Here is a 24797-nt window from a genome sequence, read left to right on the forward strand (position 1 = left end):
GGGCAGCAGGTGAAGCTGGGTCCCGCAGGAGGCGGGGCGGGTGGAAGAAGGTCATTAGGACGGTCGGGAAGAGCTCCTGGTGCAAGGCCCTGTGGAGCACTCCCGGAGCATCCTCCAAGGCCCCGCGCTGATTGGCGTGGGAAGTCCGACTGCCATCAGTCAGGCAGTCACAGGTCCCCGGGATCCCTAGTGCCAGCAGCCTGGAATAAGGAGGAAAGCGCCGGGCAGGTGTTACAGGTGCTTGAGGTCAGCACAGAAACCGTCCTAGCGCTCTGCGGACTCGGAGACACCTGCCGGGGCCAGCCTGGCTCCGGCCAAGCATCCCCGCGACGCGGACTCGGGCAGAAGAGCTGGCAGCCTTGGCAGTGAGGGCAGCGCGGCGGCTTCAGACGCGCAGTGCGCAGGCGTACGCGCAGGACGCGCAGGCGCCGCCTAGAAGTGACTTCTCCAAAAAGTGTCTTTAGTTCCCGGTCACCTGAGCGCCCACGACGCGCTCGCGGGAGCCTCGCGGAGTCACGCCTGCCGCACCTCGGGTCCCGAGACCCTGCCCCCGCCCCCCTCCGCCGCGGCGAGCCGCTCGCCCCCACCCAGGCTCCGTCCTTCCCGCTGTCCTTTCCCGAGAGCCCGGCCGGACCGAACCGGGCCGAGCTGGGCCGCCCCGGCGCGCCCGCCCGCTCACCATGGCGTCCCTCTTCAAGAAGAAGACCGTGGACGGTGAGTTCAAGGCCGGGCTCCTCCGCCCCGGGGGCTCCGGGGCTCCGGCCGCGGCTCGGCGCTGTCCCCGGACGTGGGCCCAGCCCGGCGGTCCCACAGGTGACCGTGGCTGCGTCACTCCGGCTCGGCAGCCTCACCTGGGCGACTCGTCCTCCCGACTGCGCTCTCCCCACCCTCCTTCCCTCCTTCTCTTTCTTCGTCCCCCCGTCTCGCAGGGATTCCGAGCTTTCTGAGGAGGCCCAGCGGTGCTGGCCCCCGGGTGTCGTTAGACTTGGCGACTTGATGGATTTCTTGTTGGTTTCTCCTGCGTGTTTGTTGCTCCTTCCGTGGAGTCACCCCACTTCCTGACTTCAGAAAGGAGCGCCTGTGTCTTTAGGGGAGGACAAGGCAGAGGGTAGCAGCGGGGGGGGGGTCCGCTTAGGTAAAGAACTTGGGGCCCGGCTGTCTGTACCTTTGCAGATTCCTCAGCTTTATAGATAGGAAAGACTCAAGCAGTAAAATAAGACCAAGGGAAGGGTCCGGGCTTAGTGTCCATAGTGCAGATTCCTCCTTTCTGAGTATCTTTTGCCAACTAAAGTGAGGGTTGTGTAATTCGCATAGGAGTTCGCATTTGGAAAAGCACTTAGATTGTTTCAGGTGACTCAGTGCCATCTTGTGAAGGGGGGTGGAAAGTGAATGGACTGGAATGCACAAGTTTAGTGGCGTTCCTAGGCAGTGGTGCTGTGTGTGTGTGTGTGTGTGTGTGTGTGTGTGTGTGTGTGTGTGTGTGTGTGTGTGTGTGTATTATACGTGGCTGCCCCAGGCATTAAATCCATACCACGTTGTTTAAAAACTGCTTTTCATTGCTTGCAGAGTCCAGGTTGTTGTTGGTTCAAGCAAATAATCACGCCTTTGTAACCACAAAAGAAGCAGTGGTAGCTAGACTGTGATTGGTACAAACCCAGAGCTCAGCCCTGAGTTGGGGGTAACTCCTTCATTTCTTTGTGTTCAGTGTTCCAGTGCCAGATTTGGGGGCAGGATAACAAAGACACCATCTCTACCCTACTACATGATCTTTCATTTCAACACAGGGTGTCCTTTTATCTCAATCAACAGCATAATGGAGTTTTGCTTCTTCTATGTGACTGAATCCCCCCCCCCCACTATTTTGACTTTTTACTAATTGAGAAGCAGCATTTTCAATCTCTGGAATAGCTACTAACTTGTTAGGTGACATAACACAATTACATGAGATGGATTCTGTGTGTGATTTCCTGAGAATATTGCTTAATCTTTGACATGACATTTTTGTTTTGTTTTTAGTGCTTCAGTACCAGTATTGTGATACTCAGTTATTGTAGTCTATTCCCTCCTGGATTATTACTATCCATGTCTTATACAGTAGTAATCTCTAATATATACATATTCACTATAATTCTATATAGTGATAATGAGTTTATTGAGCACAGAAAAAGTGGGTTCCTTTCTCACCTTGATGCCACAAATTAAATAATTTTTAACAGTAAAATCCAAAGACTGTCTTCATTGCTAAATGTCTGTTAAATATTTTCAAAGACGAGCCTCGGTGTTGTGCTTTCTGGTACTTTTGACTACCTAGTGACTTACACTTGATGCTTAGAATAGGGGGAAAGGGACAATGCAGGTGAGCCAGGAAGACACGTGACTGCACATTCATAGCAGTTTAGTTAGTCTTAATATCAAGAGTTTATGTATTTCTTTCCCGAAAAGACTTGCTTAGGAAAGAATCTTAGGGACTTTTGCTAGGTGCTACACCTCTAAATTAAAATCTGTGTGTGACATTTCTGAATGTAAACTGGGACCCCATGTACATTTACTCCAATTTGCAGACTTGACATTTTCTTAAATTATCATATTAATTTAGTTCATTCACTCATGCCTTAATTGTGGACCCACATGTACATCATTTTGCTTGAGAGCCGCATTGATGATTGTTTCCTTGTTAGATAAAAGGAGAGGGCTCTTGTTTTATATAAAAGGTGGCAGCACTCCTCTCAGTAATGAGACACTGGGTAATGAAATTTAATGTATTTTTATGCACTTCTCTTTGATCTTTTACTGTGTGCTGACTTTGTTTCTGTCCTAACTAATGAAATTCTGATATATAAGGGAAATTGGTGGTTGGTTATGGATCTGTGGAATAATTGAATCTTTTTGTTTCTGGACTGGCTGGAAGAATTATATACTATATCACTGAAGACTACTGCACATGTAAATTAAAAAGGGAGACAACATTACAACACATTACTATTCAGAGTTATGTTTAATTCATTTTGACACAAGAATATACAAGGCTCTGCAGTTTTGTTACAGAAATTAATGAGAGGTGTATCTCAATGCCACTGAGAAAAAGGATCCTTTCCCATTTAAAATTACAATGGAGCACCTGATTTCCCCTTTCTGAGTAGTGTTATATGTACATATACTTTTTATAATCTGTTCATAGATCATCAGTGCTCTTTCTTCTGTGTGGACAAATAGTAACCTACTTATTGAAGAGAATTATGAACCTGCTATGCCAGCATTCCATTAGGACGTATCATAACTGGGTAACCCAGCCTTTGAACACGTGAAGTACTGTGGATAGGGGTGGAGCTAGGAATAGAGTGGATTGGTAAACAGGGCAGTGGGTTTGACCCCTGAACTGGAAAAGGCTGTGGCATTCTGGTTTGTTTTGTTTGCTTGAGATAATGTCTCACACTATAGCCCAGCTTGCTCTGGTGACCCACTGTCTCAGCCTCCCCAGTGGAGAGTGTCAGACATACATCACCACACCTAGCTAAAATAGGTAACTGCCAAAGTTGTTTGAACACTGTAATTTTTACATGAGATCTTCACTGAAGACCGATTTCAGATCTTTCTGTGAACCAGTGCTGTGCCAGGAATGGTGGGTGCTATCTATGCTTATTCAGTTCTCATGAAGCCTGTGATGGAAGGAAGCTCTGCCATCATCCTCTTTGTGTTGATGGGGAAACTGAGTGCAGAGGGCCTAAGGGAGTTGCTCAGGATCAAAAATGTACTAAGTGGCAGAAGTGGGAGTTCCCCTTGTAAGTATAATCATTGCTACATTTTTCTACATCACAGTTTAATTTGATCCTCTTGTTCATGCCATGCAATTGCGCATTTGTTTTTCACTTTTGCCTATCAACTGAGTTGTTCTCCCTGAATTAGTAAGGAAAATTTGATTTCCATACTGAAAATTAGTTCACTTTTTTGATGGCCTCTGTACCTTAGCATTTTGTAAGAATCTCCTGGCCTTCATGTCAGCCCCTTGAAGAAGTGATGCATCATCTCACTTACTTCTCAGGCATGCCTCCCTCCTCTTCTCAGCCCTTGTGCTGTGTGTCATGACATGACACAACTCTTGCTTAATGATCACCGCATTGAAGAGCCATTTTTAGTGATCATCTCTGAGGCCTATCCCTTAGACTGTTTTCTTTTGGCTTTTAAAACTCAATAATTAAAAAAGAGAGAGAGAGATTGTGTGTGTGTGTGTGTGTGTGTAAATGCCACATGAGTGCAGGTGCCTGCAGTGACCAGAAGGGGGCATTGGAGCCTGTGGACCTGGAATTACAGGTACTGTGCAACAAGGGTGCTGGGAACTGAGCATGGATTCTCTACTACAGAGCCAACTTTCCAGCTCCCAACACTCTTAACTGCCCTTTGCACTGGCTTTTTGTGTTTGGTTGAATTTTGTTTCCTTTTTAAAACTGTCCTTCAAACATTAAGATTTTCTCCTGGGGTCTGTCTTGGGCTACCATTGTATAATCTCTCACTACATCATCTACTTTTCATGTAACATGATTTACGTGCTATTACACCTAAAATCTGTTTTTCTCTTTTTGTTTAAAGCCAGTGTATCCACTAATTTGCTGTCTGCATATAGTTTTCTAAAGTGACAGAAATCAGAGACCCTGAAGGAACTTAACTCTCTTAAAATGTTCTCCTTCCAGGGCCTCGTCTTGCAGTGTGGTCAGTGCTCATTCCACCTCTTTGCTCTGCCTGATTACTGAGTCACCGTTTACCAGCCCCCCCCCCCAGTGTCCTGTTCTCACTCTGATCCTGCTTGTCTTGCACTTCTGCACACTTACCTTCTGCTCTAAATTCTTTGTGTGTCTCAGCCCTTTACATCCTTTATCTGCAGACTGATTGTGTGATTGTTTATGGCAACTCAAATGTGACGGCTGCTCCTCAGAGTCCACTGTGTGAATGAGTCTCTGGTACCCAACAGTAAGCTATTTCAATAATACCCGCCTTCCCTTGTTCTGAAGCGCTTTCAGTTTTGCCAAGTCCCAGCCTTGTTATCCTTCGGCAGTGTTTGGCTATTCATGAGTATACTGAGCCTTTTTCCCTGACGTGTTTTTACTTAGGATTTCCATGAACCGAGAATTCTCTTCCTTTTCCTCCAGTTTTGTCTTTCAGGAAGTCTTCCCTGATGCAAACTGCAGAAGTACATCACTTCTGTTCCTGCTGCTTGACATCTGCATCCCTACCGTCCTTCACTGGAACTAAACTTCTTTTATACTACCAAAGAAGGCTTATTCTGAGTCCTTCCTGCCTTCCATATTGGTTTCAGTTTTAAGCCATTTAAAAATATTTCTCTAGTAGTTTATGGTTTAGAGGACACAACCCTAAAATGACAGCATTTTACCAACCAGATGTTCTGTACCTACAGCCCTAAGCCTGCTGAGGTGTGTTAATCACCACTCACCATGAACCCTGCAGTGAATTCTAGAGCTGCTCTGCAGAGAGGAGTGGAGCTTCCTGGCTTCTGCCTTCTTGAATCACCCATTCACGTTGGTTGTTCACAACTGGTGGGTTTTGACTAATTTGGAATAAATCCATCTAGAAGTCTGTTGTGGTCCCACCTTTATGAACTATAAGAAGGAAATTGACATCTCAAACAACTGAATCCCTTTCAGATAGATGTCTTTTCTTTTCGGGATAAAAGATAGCAGTACTGTGGTATTTACGGCATTCAGATCTTACATAAAATGCTAAGTGTCCTGTTAGTGATGATTATCCTGAATATTTTAGATCTCACATTCTATACTCTATTTACCTTACATTCTTGACATACCAAAGAAAAACAAGTAATTGAATGTGGGATTCAAAGACAAAGTATGCTTGCCATAGTATTTTTCTTAACTGGTTTTAGACTAGCATCAAGTACCAGCCCTGTATGTTTCTTACACTTCTTGACAAGTTTGCATCTTCAGAAGAGATAACTCTAGGAAAATGTCTTCCCTTTTATTTCCCCTCCCTACCCACATCATGACAAGAGCAAATGATACTAGGTGTGTTGGCACATGCCCATCCCAGAAGCTCTCCTTAGCTTTTAACGAAGCTGATTTTTTAAAAACTTTGCTTGAGTGGATTCCTCAGGCTTTGATGACATTTACTACCTATGGTAGATGGAATAAAAATTCGCCTATGCTGCTATGAGGCTTGTCTCTCCTATTTTGTCTGCCTCTTCCTTCCATGGCAAGTCCTACTGTTTCATTTCAATCTATTCCATTTATCAAGTCTTGTACATAATCCGGTTTCATTATGATATTTTTATGCATACCTGTAATATACTTGGATCATATTCATCCCCATTCCCCTCATTTATCATTCCTCAAACTTGCTAGCTGAGTTTTTTATCTCCCCTGACCAGAGTAAAGTTGTTGGCATTGTCCACTCCCTGAATCTTAGTCATTTTTTTCTTAGAACATAATTCAGTGGACACTGGCCTCCAAACTGTTGTTCTATGCTGTTTCTAAAGCTCTTGATTTGCTTTCTTGTGAAATTCTGAATATTCACTTGTACTGTCCTGTCTGAGTCAATCTTCTTGGAACTGAACTGCAATGCTTAATGCTTTCTTTTTTCTTCTTTTTTACTTCTTTGAGTTTATACCACTTTCCCAAGGTTTCTTCCTCTCATTGACTCTAGAAGACAGTATATCTGGGTACTTGGCACCAATTTTCACTATACTGCTTGTGTAATTCTGCCATGTTTAGCTGGATTCACCTTCAGGGCTTCTCTTCTATTCACAGACATTACTGATGCTTGGACAGTTACTCTTACCACTACCCTGCTGTCCACTCTTGCTACTGATGCTAGCTGCTGAAGTTTACAGGGAAAGTCTAAAATAGTGTCTTCTCAAAAAGCAGAATGGAGGGATATTTCATGTTTTTTTTTTAAGACTTATTTATGTGTAAGAATGTTTTACCTGTATGGATGTATGTATGTGTTACCGTGTGCATACTTGTACCCGTAGAGATCAGAAAAAGGGCCTCGGAACTAGGGACTAGAGTTACAGATAGTTGTGCTGCTGGGAATGAAACCCACATCCCCTATAAGAGAAACATGTGCTCTTCACCACGTGTTTTCCTTCGCAGATAGTTAAAGTACTGGCTCTCATCTTGTGTGATGGTTTATTAGAATAACCAATAAGCAGTGAAATAAATGAAATAAAATGACTTTTCCCAAAGAAATGCATTTAACGTATGAAATTCTGCTTTTAGACTGAAGTCCCAATGGCCATTGAGTACTTCCCAGCGTACTCCGTGATACTGCAGGCAGCATGGCTGTCTAGGGACCAGGTAGAGTCTGGGAGTGATGTGATAGACTTAATATAGATTCCTCTCCTAATGGTAACACTGCACTGCCCTGAAGCCTGAAACAGACCTTTCCCTCCCAAAGTCTATTAGTCACAAATTAATGTGGTTCTATTTATAATTTGTTGTCACTTTTTGATTTTGTATTTAAATGTGCAAATTTTATGCAAATGATCAGAGTATTAGAAGTCAAGTTAGGACTTGGCTTCAAATCTCAGTAGAAAAATATAGTGAGAGACCTCCTTTTTATTTTATTTTTGCTTTTTATTTTTTGTTTTAATTTCTTCTTCTTCTTCTTCTTCTTCTTCTTCTTCTTATTATTATTATTATTATTATTATTATTATTGCTGCTTTTTCAAGATTGGGTTTCTCTGTGTAGCCTTGACTGTTCTAGAACTCGCTCTGTAGACCCAGCTGGCCTCGAACTCAAAGAGATCCCCCTGACTCTGTCTCCCCAGTGCTGGAATTAAAGTTGTGCACCACCACCTCCTGGTAACACTTTTGTTTTAAATTTATAGTTTTTAGACTTTGCTAAACAAAAACTCAACTGATTTGGATCCTAAGATGGCAAAAAGATCTTTCTGGTTTTATCTTTCAAGGCTGTGAGGTTGCCACTAGTCCAGGTACTTGTAATTCATTAAGAAAAGATCCTAATGAGCTTGAGATAGGCAGTTAATACCCAACATAGAGCTGAACACAGGCTGGGAGAGAGGGTTGGGTGGCATTCAGCCCTGACTACCTCTGAATGAATGAATAGTAACAGGGGGCACACTGTATCACTTAATCACTTCGGGCATTTTCACAGTTTGCAAGCACCACCCACCGTGGAGAACACCATGCAGCCTTCCAAGGCAGCTGAAGGGGTGGTTCTTGAGAACCCAGGGCACAGCCTGTGCCTAAGGAAAGAAGCAAGAGGTACACAGGAAGGAAGCACTGTGTCTTTTCCATGGCAGCAGGGGCCTGCCTTTTGTCACAGCGCAGGATGAAAATAGAAACCTACTGGACTACATCTGGATGCTCTCCATTCAAATACAGGACTCAGAAGGAGAGAGTCAGCAAGGGATCAGGTTGTTTCGGTTGGCCCCAGAAGGTAGGAGAGGCTGATGGACCACAATTCAGTGTTGGGGAATGGAAGTATTCGAAGGGGGCCTTATAGGGGAAAGGCAATCAGCAGCATGTGAAGTGGGCTTTGGCCTCTGGTATTTTGCTGTTGACTAATACTTAACTGACACTCAGCATGAGAGCATAAGGAGGGGTTCCAGTCCCATTTTATCTGAAGGCTATTACATGTGCTAGCTTCTACCAAACTCTGAAGACTGATCGTTTCATGTCTTATAACCATGCAGGTGGTTTCTTTAGAAATGAGAATGCAGGGATCTTTGCAAGAGGCAGAGGGAAGCAAAGGGCAAGGGGAGGGCGTATAACCTTGCAGAGATTGCTTATGAGGAGCAGCTACTGTTAAAAGCCAAAATTAAGGGATGGCTCATTATTTTGATGATCCATATCTCCACTATACAAAATATTCATAATAATTTTAATGTTATCAGTCATCCTTCCCAATAACAAGAGATTTTATTGTATTTTAAGGTAATAAGTTAAATACGCTTGATAGCCATTTCCCTTTATGTATCATGATACTGAGTGTCATAAGATCACTACTAGATATAATATTTGATATTGTGGCAGTACAGACAAACATACAACTGTATGTTCTGAAACCAACTATATGAGCTGGGGAATCTGAAATAAAAGCTCTCATAGGTAGTATCCAGAAAGGGCCACATCCTGAGACAGGATTCTGCAACTTGCTGTTGCAAAGCTGAATAGCAGTTGGAAATTGTTCACAGGCTTACAGCTACAGCTACGGTATTTTAAACTGAAAAAATCTAAGGAAGGAAAGCATAGCTGTTTACACGAGTCCTGCATTGCATTGTTGAATTGTGCAAAGTTCAGGTGTGAAACATTCTGTAAAAAGGAAATGTTACCTTTAAAGTGGTTGGGTCTACAAGCAGGACACATGCTGCCTAGAGTTATGATAGGATTTCATGTTTTAACACATAGGACTATGATGCGAAGTGTGTGAAGACCGAAGTTTGATCTGAGAAACCACTAAAAGCCAGACACTGTGGCAGCACTTGTAATGACAAGGCTGGAGAGGAGAAGGCAGGCACAATGATTCCAGGGGCTGGCTGGCCCCTGCCTAGCTGTGTGGCTCTTTAAGGGATCCCTAGGCCAGGGAGAAACCCTTCTCAGAAGATCTCCTGAGCAAATTGACAGCATGGGGGAAAGGAGAAGGAGTTAGGAGAAAGAGAAGGGGGGGGGAGGAGGGCATGAGGGAGCAGGAAGATTGAGTCAGGGGAAGAATAGAGGAGAGCAAGAAAAGAGATACCATAATAGAGGGATCTGTAATAGAGGGAGCCATTATAGGTTTAAAGAGAAATCTGACACTAGGGAAATTTCCAGAGATCTACAAGGTTGACCCCAACTAACAATCTCAGCAATAGAGGAGAGGCTACCTTAAAAGTCCTTCCCTGATAGTGAGATTGATGACTACTTTATATGCTATCCTAGAGCCTTCATGCAGTAGCTGATGGAAGCAGAAGCAGACACCCACAGCTAAACACTCAGCAGAACTTCTAGAATCCGTTTGCAGAGAGGGAGGAGTGATGAGCAAAGGGGTCAAGACTGTGTTGGAGAAACCCACAGAAACAGCTGACCTGAATAAGGGGGAGCTCATAGATCCCAGAGTGATATCTGGGAAACCATCATAGAACCGACCCAGACCCCTGAGCATGTGTGTCATTGAGGAGGCCTGAGCAGTCTATGAGGCCTCTGGTAGTGGAACAGTGTTTATCCCTGGTATACGAATGGACTTTGGCATCCCACTCCACATAGAGGGACACTCTCTCAGCCTAGACACATGGGGGAGAGCCTAGATCCTGCTCCAAATGATATGACAGACTTTGAAGATCTCCCATGGAAGGCCTCACCCTCCCTGGGGAGCAAAAAGGGAATAGGATAGGGAGGTTGGTGGGGGGCAGGGGAGGAGGGGAGGGAGAGGGAACTGGGATTGACATGTGATGGAAGCTTGGTTCTAATTTAAATTTTAAAAAAGGAAAAAGAAAAAGACAAGGTGAATGGCTCCTGAGAAAACCACTGAAGTTGACTTTGCCTCTACAAGTTCATACACACACATACATACACACGAATTGTAATACATTCACATTTATGAAGCAGTTTTCATTATCATTGATGCTTAACCTATCCCATCTTTCCCTCTTTCATCTTCTACCCCTGAAATTAAGCTTAGACATCTCAGGGATTTATTTGCTTGATTTGTTTTTTTTATATGGTATGTATCCTCCACTCTTAAAGAGCTCATATCTTAGGATGGAATCAGATCTACTAAGAAGTAAGTCAAGTGAAAAATAAAGTTGACCTTTAAGACATTAAAAATATCTCAGTCTTTTTATATTATTCATTCTGAATTATCTAGAAGACCAAACCATTAAATGTGGGTTTCACATATGGAGTACATAAGGAAAATGGTGGGGTAATTTGTTTGTTTTATAGACTGTTCCTGTTGCCTCATATGAAAAGACATTTTACTGTCTCTTCCTACTTACCATAATATGCTTTAAAGTGTTATGATTATGTTTTAGTATGTAACATTAGATGCTCTGAGTTTATAGCTTAGCACTGCTTAAATATTAATAGGTCTATTAACAACTGTGAGGCTGTAGAATAGGCAGTAGTTAATTTTCTTTATTTTTTCTTGTATGATATAGTGTCAGTTAATGTATGCACAGTTATATAAAATTAAAGTAAAACTGAATTATCATTTATTAAACTGTTGGGTTTCATTATAATTTTTTTTTAATCTAAGATATCCTTATTTAGCCTGGACTCTAATTCTTAGACAGTAACTGGGTATTTAACTCAGCATTTGAGTGTGGACACTGATTATCCAGCCTTAGAACACTCATGGTATAAGGACCCCTCTAGAGACTGCTCTACTATAGATGGGTTCATGTGTCCCAGATCCTCATTCTTTCTGACTGCATAGTCTACAGCTCGATCTTCAACTCTCAGAACCCAAGAAAGTGACATCTTGTTTCCTCTGATTATTTTATCATGAAGAATGTTGTACGGGAAGAGGGACATGAAGAGACTCTTAGATGGAATACAGGCTGTAGAGTTTCTGCAGCTGCTCTGGTTACTCTACCATCCTGGGAGCACAACAGAGTGGTTGCCAGTTGGGAAGTGTGGGCTTGCGTTCTTCTGTGATGAGCTGTGATAGTCCAGTTGATAGAATCCACCATCCTTGAGTTCTTAGAAAGGGCTAGGAGTCAAGCCAAGGATTTCGGGATGGAGTTGGTGTCCATCCCCCACCCTTTAACTGTCAGTAGATTAACTTCTTGATTTCCTGTTAAAATTCTTTTTTTGTTTCTTAACTGATACAGAAACAAAAATTGTACATCTTAAATGAGGTGTCATTTCAATACATACATTATGAAATGTTTAAGTTTGGTTAGCTATATCTGTCTACGCAGATGGTAAAACTCTTCATACTTCTTTCTTTTAGCTCTTTGAATTGAGCAGTACACCACTGTTATCTGCAGTATAGTAGCACACCAACCTTCTTGCTCACATCTAATTTAACTTAGAACTGTATCAGTAAAGCATAAAATACCGGAAAGAAGCAGCTTAGCAAGGCAGGAAAGGAATGCAGGTAGGAGGACCTTGGCACTGGAATAGCAGAGGTGTACAGTAGCTGGTCACATCCCTTTGGTAGTTAGGAAGTATTGAGCTCATACCAGAACCAGGCTGAGCTGTAACTTAAAAGACCCCTAAGCATTTTTCTTCTAGCCCAGTGCTTCTCAACCTTCCTGATGCTGTGACCCTTTAATACAGTTCCTCATGTTGTGGTGACCCCCTGCCATAAAATTATTTCATTGCTACTTCATAACTGTAATCTTGCTACTCTTATGAATTGTAATATAAATATCTGATAGACAGGATATCTGTACAGCCACTAAAGGGGTTACAACCCACAAGTTGACAATTGCTGCTCTAGCCAGACTCCATCTCTCCAAACCTCCTAAAATATGTCACTAGCTGGAGCCTGCTCTTCAAACACACGAGCCTTTTGGTGACTTTTCCACTCAAACTGTAATAGAATACCGTCTCCACCTTGTTCGGCCTTCTTCAATCCCCAGCCTTTGGAAACCCCCATACTTGTCTTAGTGTCCGTGGAAACATCTCTTAGATTCTATATACTGGTGCAATCAGGTAGTCCTTTGTCAATTCCAAAGGACTCTAGCTCTATCAAGGTTGTCACAAATGACAATTTTATTCATGTAAATAATACTCCATTAGAAAGGCATACCACATTTCTTTCTACATTGTCAGGCAATGGATACTTAGGTTACTTCCATTTCTTGACTATTGTGAATAGTGTTGCATTAAAAATGTGAGTGCAGATGTCACTATTGTACTGATTTCATTTACTTTGGCTATATAACTAGAATTGAATTGCTAATCATGTAGTAGCTAAAATTTTAATTATTTTGGAGTTTCAACTCAGTTTTTTGTAATGTCTGTAGTGATTTACATATTCCACCAGCAGCGTGTAAGGGTTTCGTTTCTTCACACCCTCCCTGGCCCCCCACCTCTTCCTTAATAGTCATCCCCACTCAGAGTCTACATCTGTCTTATATTTGTATCCCCTGATAACTAGTGTTGAGAATTTCTTCATTAACTTATTGCTCACTAGTATAATTGTTTCAAGAAATACCTATTTAGATCTGTTGTTTAGGTATTTGTAAAAAGAGTTTTTAATTGGTCTAGATAATATAAAGCCAGAGTCAGATATAGAAGGAAATGCTGAGAGATCAAAGAGAAGGAACAAACCACAGCACACCTAACCTCCTAAGCATCTCAGCAGAGAGAGAGTGATTTCCTGTTTCTCCCTGCTTATATCCCATTTCTGGCCAGCTACATCACTTCCTGTTTGCTACTGAGTTCCTCATGTATTCCTGATAGCAATCCTCTGTCATATATATTCTAAGTCTTTGTAAGTCTCCCATTTTGTGAGTTGTAGTTAAAATCTGCATTTGTTTCATTGGAAAATCTGTTGTTTCATACCATATAAGACTTAACTATGCAAAAAAAAATGCCCAATAAACTATACAATGTGTGTTCCTTTCTGAAGTCCACATAGTACTGGAGTAGAGAGGTGAAAAGGGGTGTGTGTGTGTGTGTGTGTGTGTGTGTGTGTGTGTGTGTGTGTGTGTGTGTGAGGTTGGGGTTGGGGAGGTTGTTACGTGTGCCATAATTATATAATAATTCTCTAAGATAAAGTTTTAAGTACTGCATATTTAAGCAAACCTCTCTATTTATATAATCTATGGTTATAATAGGTATTTTAATATTTGATTAGTTTGTAGTATATTAAGTTGAAAGAAAAAATTAACATGTAGTGAAAGTTTCCATTTTTATTACATTCCCCTAGTCTAGTATGGTAAGCAATTTTGAGGCAGTTTTTATAGTCATAAATTCGAGTTTCTTTTGTGCCTCTCCTAGATGTGATAAAGGAACAGAACCGAGAGCTGCGAGGCACTCAGAGGGCTATAATCAGGGACCGAGCAGCCTTGGAGAAACAAGAAAAACAGCTGGTGAGTAGAACACTGAATCTCAGCAAAACTTCAAAGGTAATTTGGAAATTACTGTTGAATAATTAGCTGATTCAAAAAAAGCAATGAACGAGAGATGATTTACTTGTAAGAAGCAACTCTTCATCCTTTGCTGATTTTTCTGCTTTTGTTATTGCATCATTTGTTAACTTTATCAGAATTCTGTTTTCTGTTGATGCAAAATCAAATTATTTCATTCCTAGAATGACTAGGAATAAATATTTCTTAAAATAGATCTACCAGCCAGGTGTTGGTGGCTCACACCTTTAATCCCAGCACTTGGGAGGCAGAGGCAGGCGGATCTCTGTGAATCTGAGGCCAGCCTGGTCTGCAGAGTGAGTGTTAGGACAGGCTCCAAAACTATACAGAGAAACCCTGTCTCAAAAACCAAAAACCAAAACAAAACAAAACAAAACAAAAAAACCCACAGACCTTTACCTTCGTAATTGACATTAAAAATAAAAATAGTCAGGAAAACAAAAGAAAATAAGAAATAGTATCGTAACACCTAGGTGTCTTATGTGGTCTTCTAAAGATAATTGTTCCATGACAGTTTATTATTAATTAGATGGATATGGCTCATCTTAAAATTTTATTTCATGTGCATGTTGCCCCAGTCTTAAAGCAGCTTTACTGAGCTGTCAGAGACATGGATAAATTGTACATATTTAGAATATTCCAGTGATACTTTGTTTTACGTATATTCCCTGAAATTGTTACTCTAGAGAAAGCAATGAACACAGACATTGTTCCCCCAAACTTCTAATGCCTTAGGAAGTCCCTCTTATCCATCCTCACTGTCTCCCTTTATTCAGTGAGAATAACATGGGGGTCCCTAGATTCATTTTTGTTTCTAAAATTGTATGAAGGTAGAATCACAATGAGCTCCTTTCTGCTGCCACGTATATGATGGGTATCATTCTGTTGTAGGCATGCCTCCTAATTTATCTGTTTGCTACTATAATGGACAATGGAGAGAAGTAGGGATGAGCATCTTTTTAAACCTGAAATAAGAAATATTTTCTAACGTTATTCACAACATTCAGTTGTGATCAACATATTGTGAAACAGAGTTAACACTTGTGTAGGCACTTAGGATTGACCTGATAGTTTTATGATTTAGTCCCTTTATCATCATGAGATGATAATTTTTACTTCTGGAAATATCTGTTCTTAAATTTATTTGATCTGATATTACTATAGCCACCCCATATTTGCAGACTTTGGAAAATATAATGTATTTTCTACTTTTTAAGACACTTATGCTCTTATGTTTAAGAGATAGCATATAATTAGATTTGCTCTTGTATATTCCAGAACTTGCTTTTGAATTGACATATAAGATGGACCATTTGTTTCAATGCAGTTATCGGTATCATTAACTTTACTACCTCTGTCTTTATTTTCTTTATCATACTATTTTTCTTACCTAGTTTTAGATTTTCATTTTATATTTTCTCCTGGGCTCTATGCACGTACTATTTCATAAGCTTGTTTTATGTTCACAAATGAGGGTACCAGTTCTTCCTGTGTGAACATGTGACATAGCCTCTCAGGCAACCTTCCTCTCTATGACTTCACGCCTACTAGATATGTTCTTCAGGATGATCACTGAGGACTACTTCTTCATTTTAGCCCCTTCCCTTTTTTGTCTTCTTAGGAATTAGAAATTAAGAAGATGGCCAAGATTGGTAATAAAGAAGCTTGCAGGGTTTTAGCTAAGCAGCTTGTCCATCTACGGAAACAGAAGACAAGAACTTTTGCTGTAAGCTCAAAAGTCACGTCTATGTCCACACAAACAAAAGTGATGAACTCCCAGATGAAGATGGCCGGTGCTATGTCTACCACTGCAAAGGTAACTGGCAGCTTTGGTGTCTTCTCAAGGATGTATAAATATTAATATTCAAATTAGATTTCAAAGTACTTTCTGAAATATCTGTGCTATAAAAATCTTAGTTATTAATAAAATAAGTTGAATCCAAGTAATTGATTCTGGCTTAGTTATTGGTGTGCTCAGGACATTTACATTTTCCAAAATCACATGGAGCTTCAAAGTTTATATGGAGTTGACTTAGAATAGTGTTTGTTTTTTTCAATAAATTTCAAGAAATTTAAGGGTTTCTTTTTTATTGTTATTTATGACTACTTTTGAGTAATAATAATTTCCTGTTGACTCACTTTTGTAAATATTCAGAACCACACATATGACTATGAAAACTTTTGGATTTCAGGAATTTACATTTAATTCTATGTGAATATATATACACTCTGTGTGTGTGTGTGTGTGTGCAGCCAGTAACTGTTGATTTTAAAGATGCTGATCATTTCAGTCACTGATAAAAATACACAAAAACAAGTAGTTTTGATCTCCTTTGTAGACTTGCAGATGGGCAGAACTAAAGTCTGACTTTAGGGGACAAGGTCATATGAAGATCACATAGTTGGACTGATAACTTTGTACCAGTGTTGAGAGGGTCAGTTACCTTATAGTTTTCTGTAAATGATCGGCTCAGAAATTATATCTAATAGCTTTTGTCAGATATGGGTATCTGAATTGGAATTTTTAATTAAATGACTCAAGAATGTGCTATTTGGCCAGCAAGTGTTTGTTGAGGTACTCAGGTAGTTCAGATGGAATGGCTAAGCCAGGACCTGAGGGAGCTTGTAGTCTCTTTAAGAGGCAGGTTACAGAAGATGCAGTGTGTGCAGGCCTCTAAAACTTTGCTGACACTCAGCTTAGTGAGACCATATGCAAATTATTGAGCCATCGGTGCCTTTTCTCTCCATTTGTAATGGGAGGAAGGAAGGAAGTACCACCTGAAGTTCTTGACTTTTAAATGGCACTTATTCAGATTGCTTAAAGTAGAGAGGAGCACTTAAGAGTGTGTGACAGTCCTGTGCCGGGGAGAGTACACACCTTTAAGGAGATAAAGGTCAGTGTGCGGACAGAGCTGTAGTGGAGACTAAGTCTACCTTTTTTTTTCTTTTTTTTTTTTTAAGATTTCTTTATTATGTACAGTGTCTTGCCTGCATGTATGTCTGCAGGCCAGAAGAGGACACCAGATCTCATTACAGATGGTAATGAGCCACCATGTGGTTGCTGGGAATTGAACTCAGGACCTCTGGAAGGCAGCCAGTGCTCTTAACCTCTGAGCCATCTCTCCAGCCCCCTGAGTCTACCTTCTTAAGTGGATTTCAGTTGTTAGCTTCCACAGACATGTTTTTGACTTTGACTTAACACTAGGTCAGTCAGAAGATTGTATTTGCTGTGGCTGCTTTTAGACTTACTCCATAGATGGCTTTCACAACTAGGTAGCTGACATGACTCTTCATTTCTTAAAGACAATGCAGGCAGTCAACAAGAAGATGGATCCACAGAAGACACTACAAACAATGCAGAATTTCCAGAAGGAAAACATGAAAATGGAAATGACTGAAGAAATGAGTAAGTTGAAGAACATATAGTGTTCTCCTCTTCTAATTGACCAAGCTCGTGTCCCAGCAGGCCCCTGCTCACAGATAATGAAGCCAGAAGTGACTCCAGCATGATAGACTTCCATGGAACGACTCTAACTTCTTTCAGTCTGTTAACTGGAGGGGTATATAAATATGTTCTGCTTATGAACACAGAGACCATAGCAACATGCAAAGGGCTTGCACATGTCCAAGCCAGGTGGGGTCCCAGTATTGAGAAGAGAAAGTAGATGTGATCTCCCCTGCCCAACAAAGAAGGTAGCTAATTGACAGCCACCTGTAAAGGAAACTTTAGTTTTCTGCAGTGGAGTCTGCCTATACAAACTGCACTTAACAGTGGGCCCCAGGCCCCGCAGTGGAAGGCCAACTCCAAACCAACTCGGTGCTAATTTTGGAGGTGTTTTCTCTCATATTACTTTGTCTGCGTGTTTTTTGTTGTTGTTTTGTTTGTTTGTTTGTTTTACCTTACTAATCTCTTTGTATAATAGTTTCTAATTTGTGTTTTTATGTGTTTTGCTCTGTGTGTGTGTGTGTGAGAGAGAGAGAGAGAGAGAGAGAGAGAGAGAAAGAGATTCTCATGCCTTTTCCTTATTTCTTTTTCCCACTCTGCTTATTAGTTTGTTGTATTCTATTGTGACTTGTTTTTTGTTTTGTTTAATTGGCCTGTCTGTTTTCTAAAGAGAAAGACAGAGGAGTTGGATAGCCTGGAGAGGTGGGGAGGATCTGGGAAGAATGAGGGAGGAGAAACCGTGATCAGACTGTATTCTAGGAAAAACATCCATTTTCAGTTAAACATAAGACTGTGTCATAATTTCATTAGCAAATGGCCTTAACAGCTTTTCATTTTACTGGCCAGGAAAACACAGTAGTTTTTCGGGTCTCAATGCGGTTGTCACACTGAAGACCTGTCCTGTGAGAGGAGAGGCAGTGGAGCTACTGCTTCTGCTTTATGTCACAGGATAGCATTAAAGTTTAGTTTCCAAACATACTGTGGAGGAGAAACGGTGAATAAAAGGAAGTGGGCTCCACCCAGGTATTGTAACCGATGGCGAGCACATTTCTGCCCTGTGTTTTTCTGTAAGGGTGAGAGCACACTCAACCATCAGTGCCTGCTTCATTTTCAAAATTGTGACAGTGTGCCAAAGATATGCACTCTCTCTCTGAAAAATAGTTCTGCTATCAGACTGAGGATGTGACTCAGGTTCAAAGTGGTTGCTGAACACACCTAAGGCCCTGATTTGCTTCCCAGCACTGAAAAATAAAAATAGTTTTGATGTATCACCTATCATCACCAATACACCTTTATTAAACCCTTTATTCTCATCAGTAGGGTTTCAAATGTTTACTTTACTTGACAACCTTTCTTTGAAACTGAGTGTGTTTTACTTTATTGGTTCATTAAATCTCCTGAGATTAGATTTATATATGAGACCCCAAACTTCTTCCCAACAAAATGACCCCAGTGTTTATTTTACTAATGACTGAGTGACCTTTATCACACTCTGGTCAATACTGAAACATGTGTGTCAACATTTTGCCTCATTCTGTCATTTTCTGGCTGCTTTCCAACTGTGTGGGTCTCTCCCAGCTTAGCTCCACTCGCTTGCCGGTGTTCTAGTTTACTCATCTAGTGTGGTAAACAGCACCTTAGAAACTTGCTAGATTACCACACTAGCGAATAGCCTCCTGTTCCATAATAGAGTGTAGCTTTGGAGCCTGCCCTGGAACTCACAGAGATCCACCTGCCTCTGCCTTCCCAAGTGCTGAGATTAAAGGCATGCACCACCACCACCCAGCTATTGTGCCTTTTTTTTTTTTTTTTTTTTTTTTTTTTAGTATAACACTAGTATTTGGTTTAATTCTAATTCCCTGGGCTATCCTGTCTCAGGTCCTTGATCACCCAGGTCCACGTCTCGAAGTGGGCCTTAAGTTGAATCATATAGATTGGTTACCACAAGCTTTGTGCGCCATGTTGCTCAGACTTGTCCACATCCAAGCTTTAGAACAAGGCCTGTGGGAAGTGTTCCCATCTCTGTCCCACATCTGCTGTGTTCTGCAATGCTCGTCTTCTGGCCATCCCTCACCTCTTCTGTAGAACTTTCATTAGACCACTGGTTCTCAGCCTTCCTAGGGCTGTGACCCTTAATACAGTTCCTCATGTTGTGGTGACCCCAGACATAAATTATTTTCTTTGCTGCTGTTCTGACTTGTACTGTAAATAGCTGATAGGTGACCCTGTGAAAGGGACTTTTGACCCCCTGAAAGCATCCCTTGGTCCTCGGGTGGTGGTGACCCACAGGTTGTGAACCACTAACTTAGACCTTCAGACCTGGCCTGGCCTCTCACCTGCCTCACTGCCATTAGCATTCAGGTTACAGGCTGCTGATTAATACTCTAGACGTGGACTCAGAGCATCCTGACCAGGTTCTTGCAATGGGTTTCTGCTGACCACAAAGTAATCAAACCAAACCAAAAACAGCACAAACAAAAAGTAAAGCGGTTTTGTAGTAAAGATGTGATAGGCAAAATGGCTGCTCTCAAAAGCTGCTTGATACTAAACACAAGGACTGAGCTCCTATTTGAATAATTTATGTATTAATGTATGCTTTTATTCCTTGGAAATAATATTCTATGATATTCCATGTTCATCATAAGCTTTTTAGCCCTTTCTAAATTTACTTTTTACTGATTAACATTCCAAATTTCTAATATTCAGCTTTGCTATTAATGTCAGGGCCACCAAAAACTAATGTGCACTGAGATCGTGGATGAGTCTTACTCTTCTTCCTGTGTTTGTGTTGGATATAAGATCTGTGATTTCAGATGTTAGATAAGACTTCTCATGACATGTAAGAAACATTAACCTTAATAAAAGTGTTTGTACTGTGGTCATTCCCCAAGTAGGCCCTACTTCATGTAATATCCCCTAAGCAGCCATAGCTCGCTAGCCCATGAAATGTAGGCTGTGAGGTATTGCAATAGAAAGCCAGGATCTGTTAAGAACTCCCTCTAGATACTATTTCACTACCACATCCTCAGTCTATAACCAGGAGCCCAGTGGCCAGTTTGGTTACAAGGAGATCAAAGTAGGTCTTATTTTCCCTTTTAATTCTTCTTAATATTTTAGGTAATTCCTGTCCTAGGCCAATTCCCCCCACATCCCTTTCTTGCCCTTTTCAAAATGCCACCTTCAATTAACAACCAAGCAGAAGAAATTCCTCTCCCTTGTATTTGTCCCTGTTGCCTCTCTGTGGATCTCTGTCAGGTCAGATTTACTTAGTTCCTTCCTCCAGGTCTGTATTACAGGTTGCTTCCAGGGATGTGTTCTCTTTCTGTTGAAAATTATACAGTATACATATACAATATATTGGTTTTTTGTTTTCCATTTGAGATAAATCAGAAGTCTTCATTTATCATCTGTTCTGCCATTGTGTGTGTGCTGCATGGCAGACACGTATCCAGATCCAAAATAAGTATGTAATCCCAGCTTTTCCCAAAACCAAAAATATCCTCTATAACTTAACATGCTACCCTCTATTCAGACTCTTCCAGTACTTATTTTGGATAGGAAGGGAAAGAAAGATGATACCATCAAATAAACTTACAGGGCTACATTGAATTTTATTATTTGGGAAAATTTACTAGAATACTCAGCCATACATTTTATTAAAATACCCTACTATATCTTGAATGTTAACATAAGAAATAATGTAAATATTACAAGTGGGCAGGAGACGGTAACTATTTCCTATATATTAGTAGACAGTTTGATTCTTGCAAACTTTTTCTTGGTTTAACAGCTCAGTGGATACCCATTTGTGGAATCATATCTAAAAACTATGAGCCTGGAGCCATAACTGTCACATGGGTTATGTCTGTTCAAGATCTAGTTTTAGAAATCACTTTATCCTTTTTTTCTGGTGCTGGAGCTTGAACTCGGGGCCCTGTGCATAGTGATCACAGTATTGCTGAGGTCTCTTTTATTACTGGATTGGATGTTAAAAATGGCATCATTCGCCGGGCGTTGGTGGTGCACGCCTTTAATCCCAGCACTCGGAAGCCAGAGGTAGGAGAATTTCTGTGAGTTCGAGGCCACCCTGGTCTACAGAGTGAGTTCCAGGACAGCCTCCAAAACAAATAAAGAGAAACTCTGTCTTGAAAAAACCAAAAAGAAAACAAAAAACAAAAAGCAAAAAAATGACATCATTCCAAAAGTATTGGCTCAGAAATTATTTATCATTATAACTGATTGACACTTAAAACATGAGTTTTATGGTTTGTTGGTTCCCCTAAGTTTGATTTTTAATCATTAAAAACATATATGTATAGTTTGACTATTGTTCACAAATATAAATTTAACTTGTAACACACTTGAAAATAATCTCTTTGTTCCCTTTCTCTTCTCTCCAAGTCAATGACACCCTTGATGACATCTTTGATGGTTCTGATGATGAAGAAGAAAGCCAGGACATTGTGAATCAAGTTCTTGATGAAATCGGAATTGAAATCTCTGGAAAGGTGGGAATAGCTTCTATTCGTAATGAGAACAGCTTTTGTCTGTTAGTGCTCGCTGCATGATTTTCCATGTGAGTCAGCAGAACGTGTGTCCTCTGTTCCCGTTCAGAAACTTGCTAACGTTTTCTCTCTCTCATTTTTGTCTGTGATATAGATGGCCAAAGCACCGTCGGCTTCCAGAAGCTTACCGTCTGCCTCCACCTCAAAGGCAACCATCTCTGATGAAGAGATTGAACGGCAACTCAAGGCTTTGGGGGTAGATTAGATCACCAAGCCATACTGTTGCCACTTTCTTACAATTATTTGACCTACAGTGGGTCCAGTGCAGATTCCTTTTACAAAACGCATTCATTTTGCAAAAATGAAGACCATGAGTGAACAGTTGTTTCCTGACCCATGGCTATTTTGAACTTTTTGCCAAAGAATTCCAGTGACACAAAATGGGAACAGTTTGGTTGTTGACTAGAACCACGAAGGTCTGATGATGTATGCAAACTGAGTTCTTTCTGCATGGCGTAGAGAAGTGGTGTCATTACATAGTGTCGGGGTGTGTTCTAAATCTTTTTACACCGAAATCAGAGTTCTTGTTAAATGCCATTAGGCACCAACTTAAAGAGACTTGTAAACATATTAAAGGTATATCATTAATTCTGTATCTGTTGCGTGTCCTTTGTAGACAGTTATGTTAGAACCACAGGCAGTGCAGCTGCCAAATTATTTTTAAATCATCTAAAGAGTGCTATTTAAACATCTGTCTTAAAAACTGTCATGAGCTTTTACTTTTCTTCCATTTTTCCCCCTTTGGGAGAACATTCTAGTTGGTAAGTTTATTACCTTTCAAAATGTGCTTGGCACCTGCCTTAAATAGCACAAACATATTGTGCACATCTTTAAATTATTTTAACTGGCAAAAAGAGAATTACATTTTAAAATAAAACTGAGACTTCGAACAGTTACCCAAGCTGTGTTGCAAAGCTTATAAAAGTGAAATGGATATAATTGGCAAAATGAAGAAAGAAGATGCTGAATTAATCACATTTTATAGTAATGAAACCACACTTTGGTCTTTCTTCCAAGAACTGAGACTTTCTCCATATGAATTATAACTTAGTCTGTGTTGAATTTTGAATTGTATTAATATACACATTAAATCCTCTAAATTGAAGCCATTCTTCTAAATGAAGTACTACTACAATGACAATACTTGACCTAGATTTCTAAAGTAAGAGCATTTTTGTTTTGCTTTGTTTTTGGTAAATAAACTACAACTTTGTCAGAACTCGCTGCCTAAATTGCGTCATTGTTTTAGCAGTAATTTGAAAAGTGAGTTAGCTATGTCCTATAGACAGCAGGAGAAAGGGACGGCTCCACAGAGTTAGAAGTAGAATTTAGAATTAGGTTAGTTTTGAAGAATGATGTTGTAATATATGGATTCTGGCACATCCCAACACAGAAACTGGAAACTCCGATCAGTGTAACCTGTCTAATCCCAGGGGTTGGACCTTTGGGCTGGTGGAAAACAAGGCAGACACATACTGTGACTTTAGATATGGCACAGATAGTGCAAGGAGCAGAAGCTTCGCCATCTGCTTCAGAATCCATAAGCATCTTGTGTTCAGAGAGTAGTAACAGCACTGATGGTCTCAAGTGTACAATTCAAGTTTTCCCTGAAGGGGAAGGAGTTCAAACATCGTACTGTATTGCACCCAAACCTGTTTTGGTTGTACATAGTAATGTTGTCTAACCTAATTTACTTTCTTGTTTACATGTGGGATCTTTGAGTTTTAAGATTATTTTTGTCTTAAAAAATCAATAAACATTTATTGTTCTTACCCATTTTTTCTTAGCTCCTTTACTTTGTTTTTGTCTGTTTTGCATATATGTAGTAGTTTAAACAGAATAATTTTTGCTATTTTTCTGTAAGGAAGTTCAGATTGCTGTGATACTTCAATTTTATAAAACCACAGAAAATGTCTTTTTTAAGAACTGAAAATTGTTTTTTGCCAGTGGAGCAAGCCCAACAAGTAGTAGTTTCCAGTGAAAACAAACCTGATCATTTCTTTCCTCCAGTCTCCATTTCCGTGTTATGTTTTCAAGTATACAAGTATGAAATACTTGCTTCTATTTTAGTCAAATACAGATACACAGACCTGTGGACCCACAATGATAGTGAAATTATTCTGACTTGACTGTATCAATCAATGCACTACAGTCATAGCAAATCTGTTAGTAACTTCTCTTTTGCTAAAAGTAAGAGTTCCCTTTACTGATTTCTATTGGTTGAGCACAACAGAAATCACTTTTAAAGTCTTTCCTCTGTTGGTAACAGGATTTGTTTAGCGTGGGCTTGGGAGTGAGAAGGGGGCCGAGGAACACAGCAGTGTCTATGCTAGGAAAAGAGGTCCACCCGGGTCATGGATGGAGGAGATTTCAGAGGACCAGAGCAATGGCATGTATATGGACATGCTGTGGTTCATCTTATTTCTCAGGGGTCAGAAGTGGGAAACGGGGTTTGGATGGCTGTAGACATGATGAAGACAACCCTCTGGGAAGTGACTTCACAAAACCATCTCAACTCTTCCAAGTATATGGAATATACCGGCAGCAGTGGGGAAAGCTTCTGTCATAGGTCAAGCTAGAGATAAGTCAGGCATCTGGGCAGAGACATTCTCTAAATAAGGGCAGGTAGGAAGCAGGAATCCTCACTGTGGAGGGAGTCCTTCATGTTGCTGAGCTTGGAGAGAGCTGCCAGGACATGGTAGACTGCAACCTAAAACCG

At 40.7% G+C, this 24797-nt stretch overlaps 1 protein-coding gene across 1 annotated transcript; it reads left to right on the forward strand.

Moving 5' to 3' along the window:
* Positions 1–450: 450 nt before the first annotated feature.
* On the forward strand, positions 451–23850 carry Chmp2b (charged multivesicular body protein 2B). The gene is made up of 6 exons (XM_040750597.1): positions 451–714; positions 13920–14011; positions 15690–15884; positions 17372–17474; positions 21915–22021; positions 22173–23850. The coding sequence occupies exons 1-6, from the start codon at positions 681–683 to the stop codon at positions 22281–22283; spliced, it is 642 nt and encodes a 213-aa protein (XP_040606531.1). The 5' UTR covers positions 451–680; the 3' UTR covers positions 22284–23850.
* Positions 23851–24797: the final 947 nt, after the last annotated feature.

Source organism: Mesocricetus auratus, unplaced genomic scaffold, assembly GCF_017639785.1.
Source record: "Mesocricetus auratus isolate SY011 unplaced genomic scaffold, BCM_Maur_2.0 Super-Scaffold_100008, whole genome shotgun sequence".
Classification (NCBI taxonomy): Eukaryota; Metazoa; Chordata; class Mammalia; order Rodentia; family Cricetidae; genus Mesocricetus; species Mesocricetus auratus.

Coding starts and splice junctions, on each gene's coding strand:
- Chmp2b (XM_040750597.1), top strand. CDS start 681: ATGGCGTCCCTCTTCAAGAAGAAGACCGTGGACG. Junction 17,475..21,914: donor GGAAATGACTGAAGAAATGA/GTAAGTTGAAGA, acceptor CTTCTCTCCAAG/TCAATGACACCCTTGATGAC. Junction 22,022..22,172: donor GAATTGAAATCTCTGGAAAG/GTGGGAATAGCT, acceptor TCTGTGATATAG/ATGGCCAAAGCACCGTCGGC.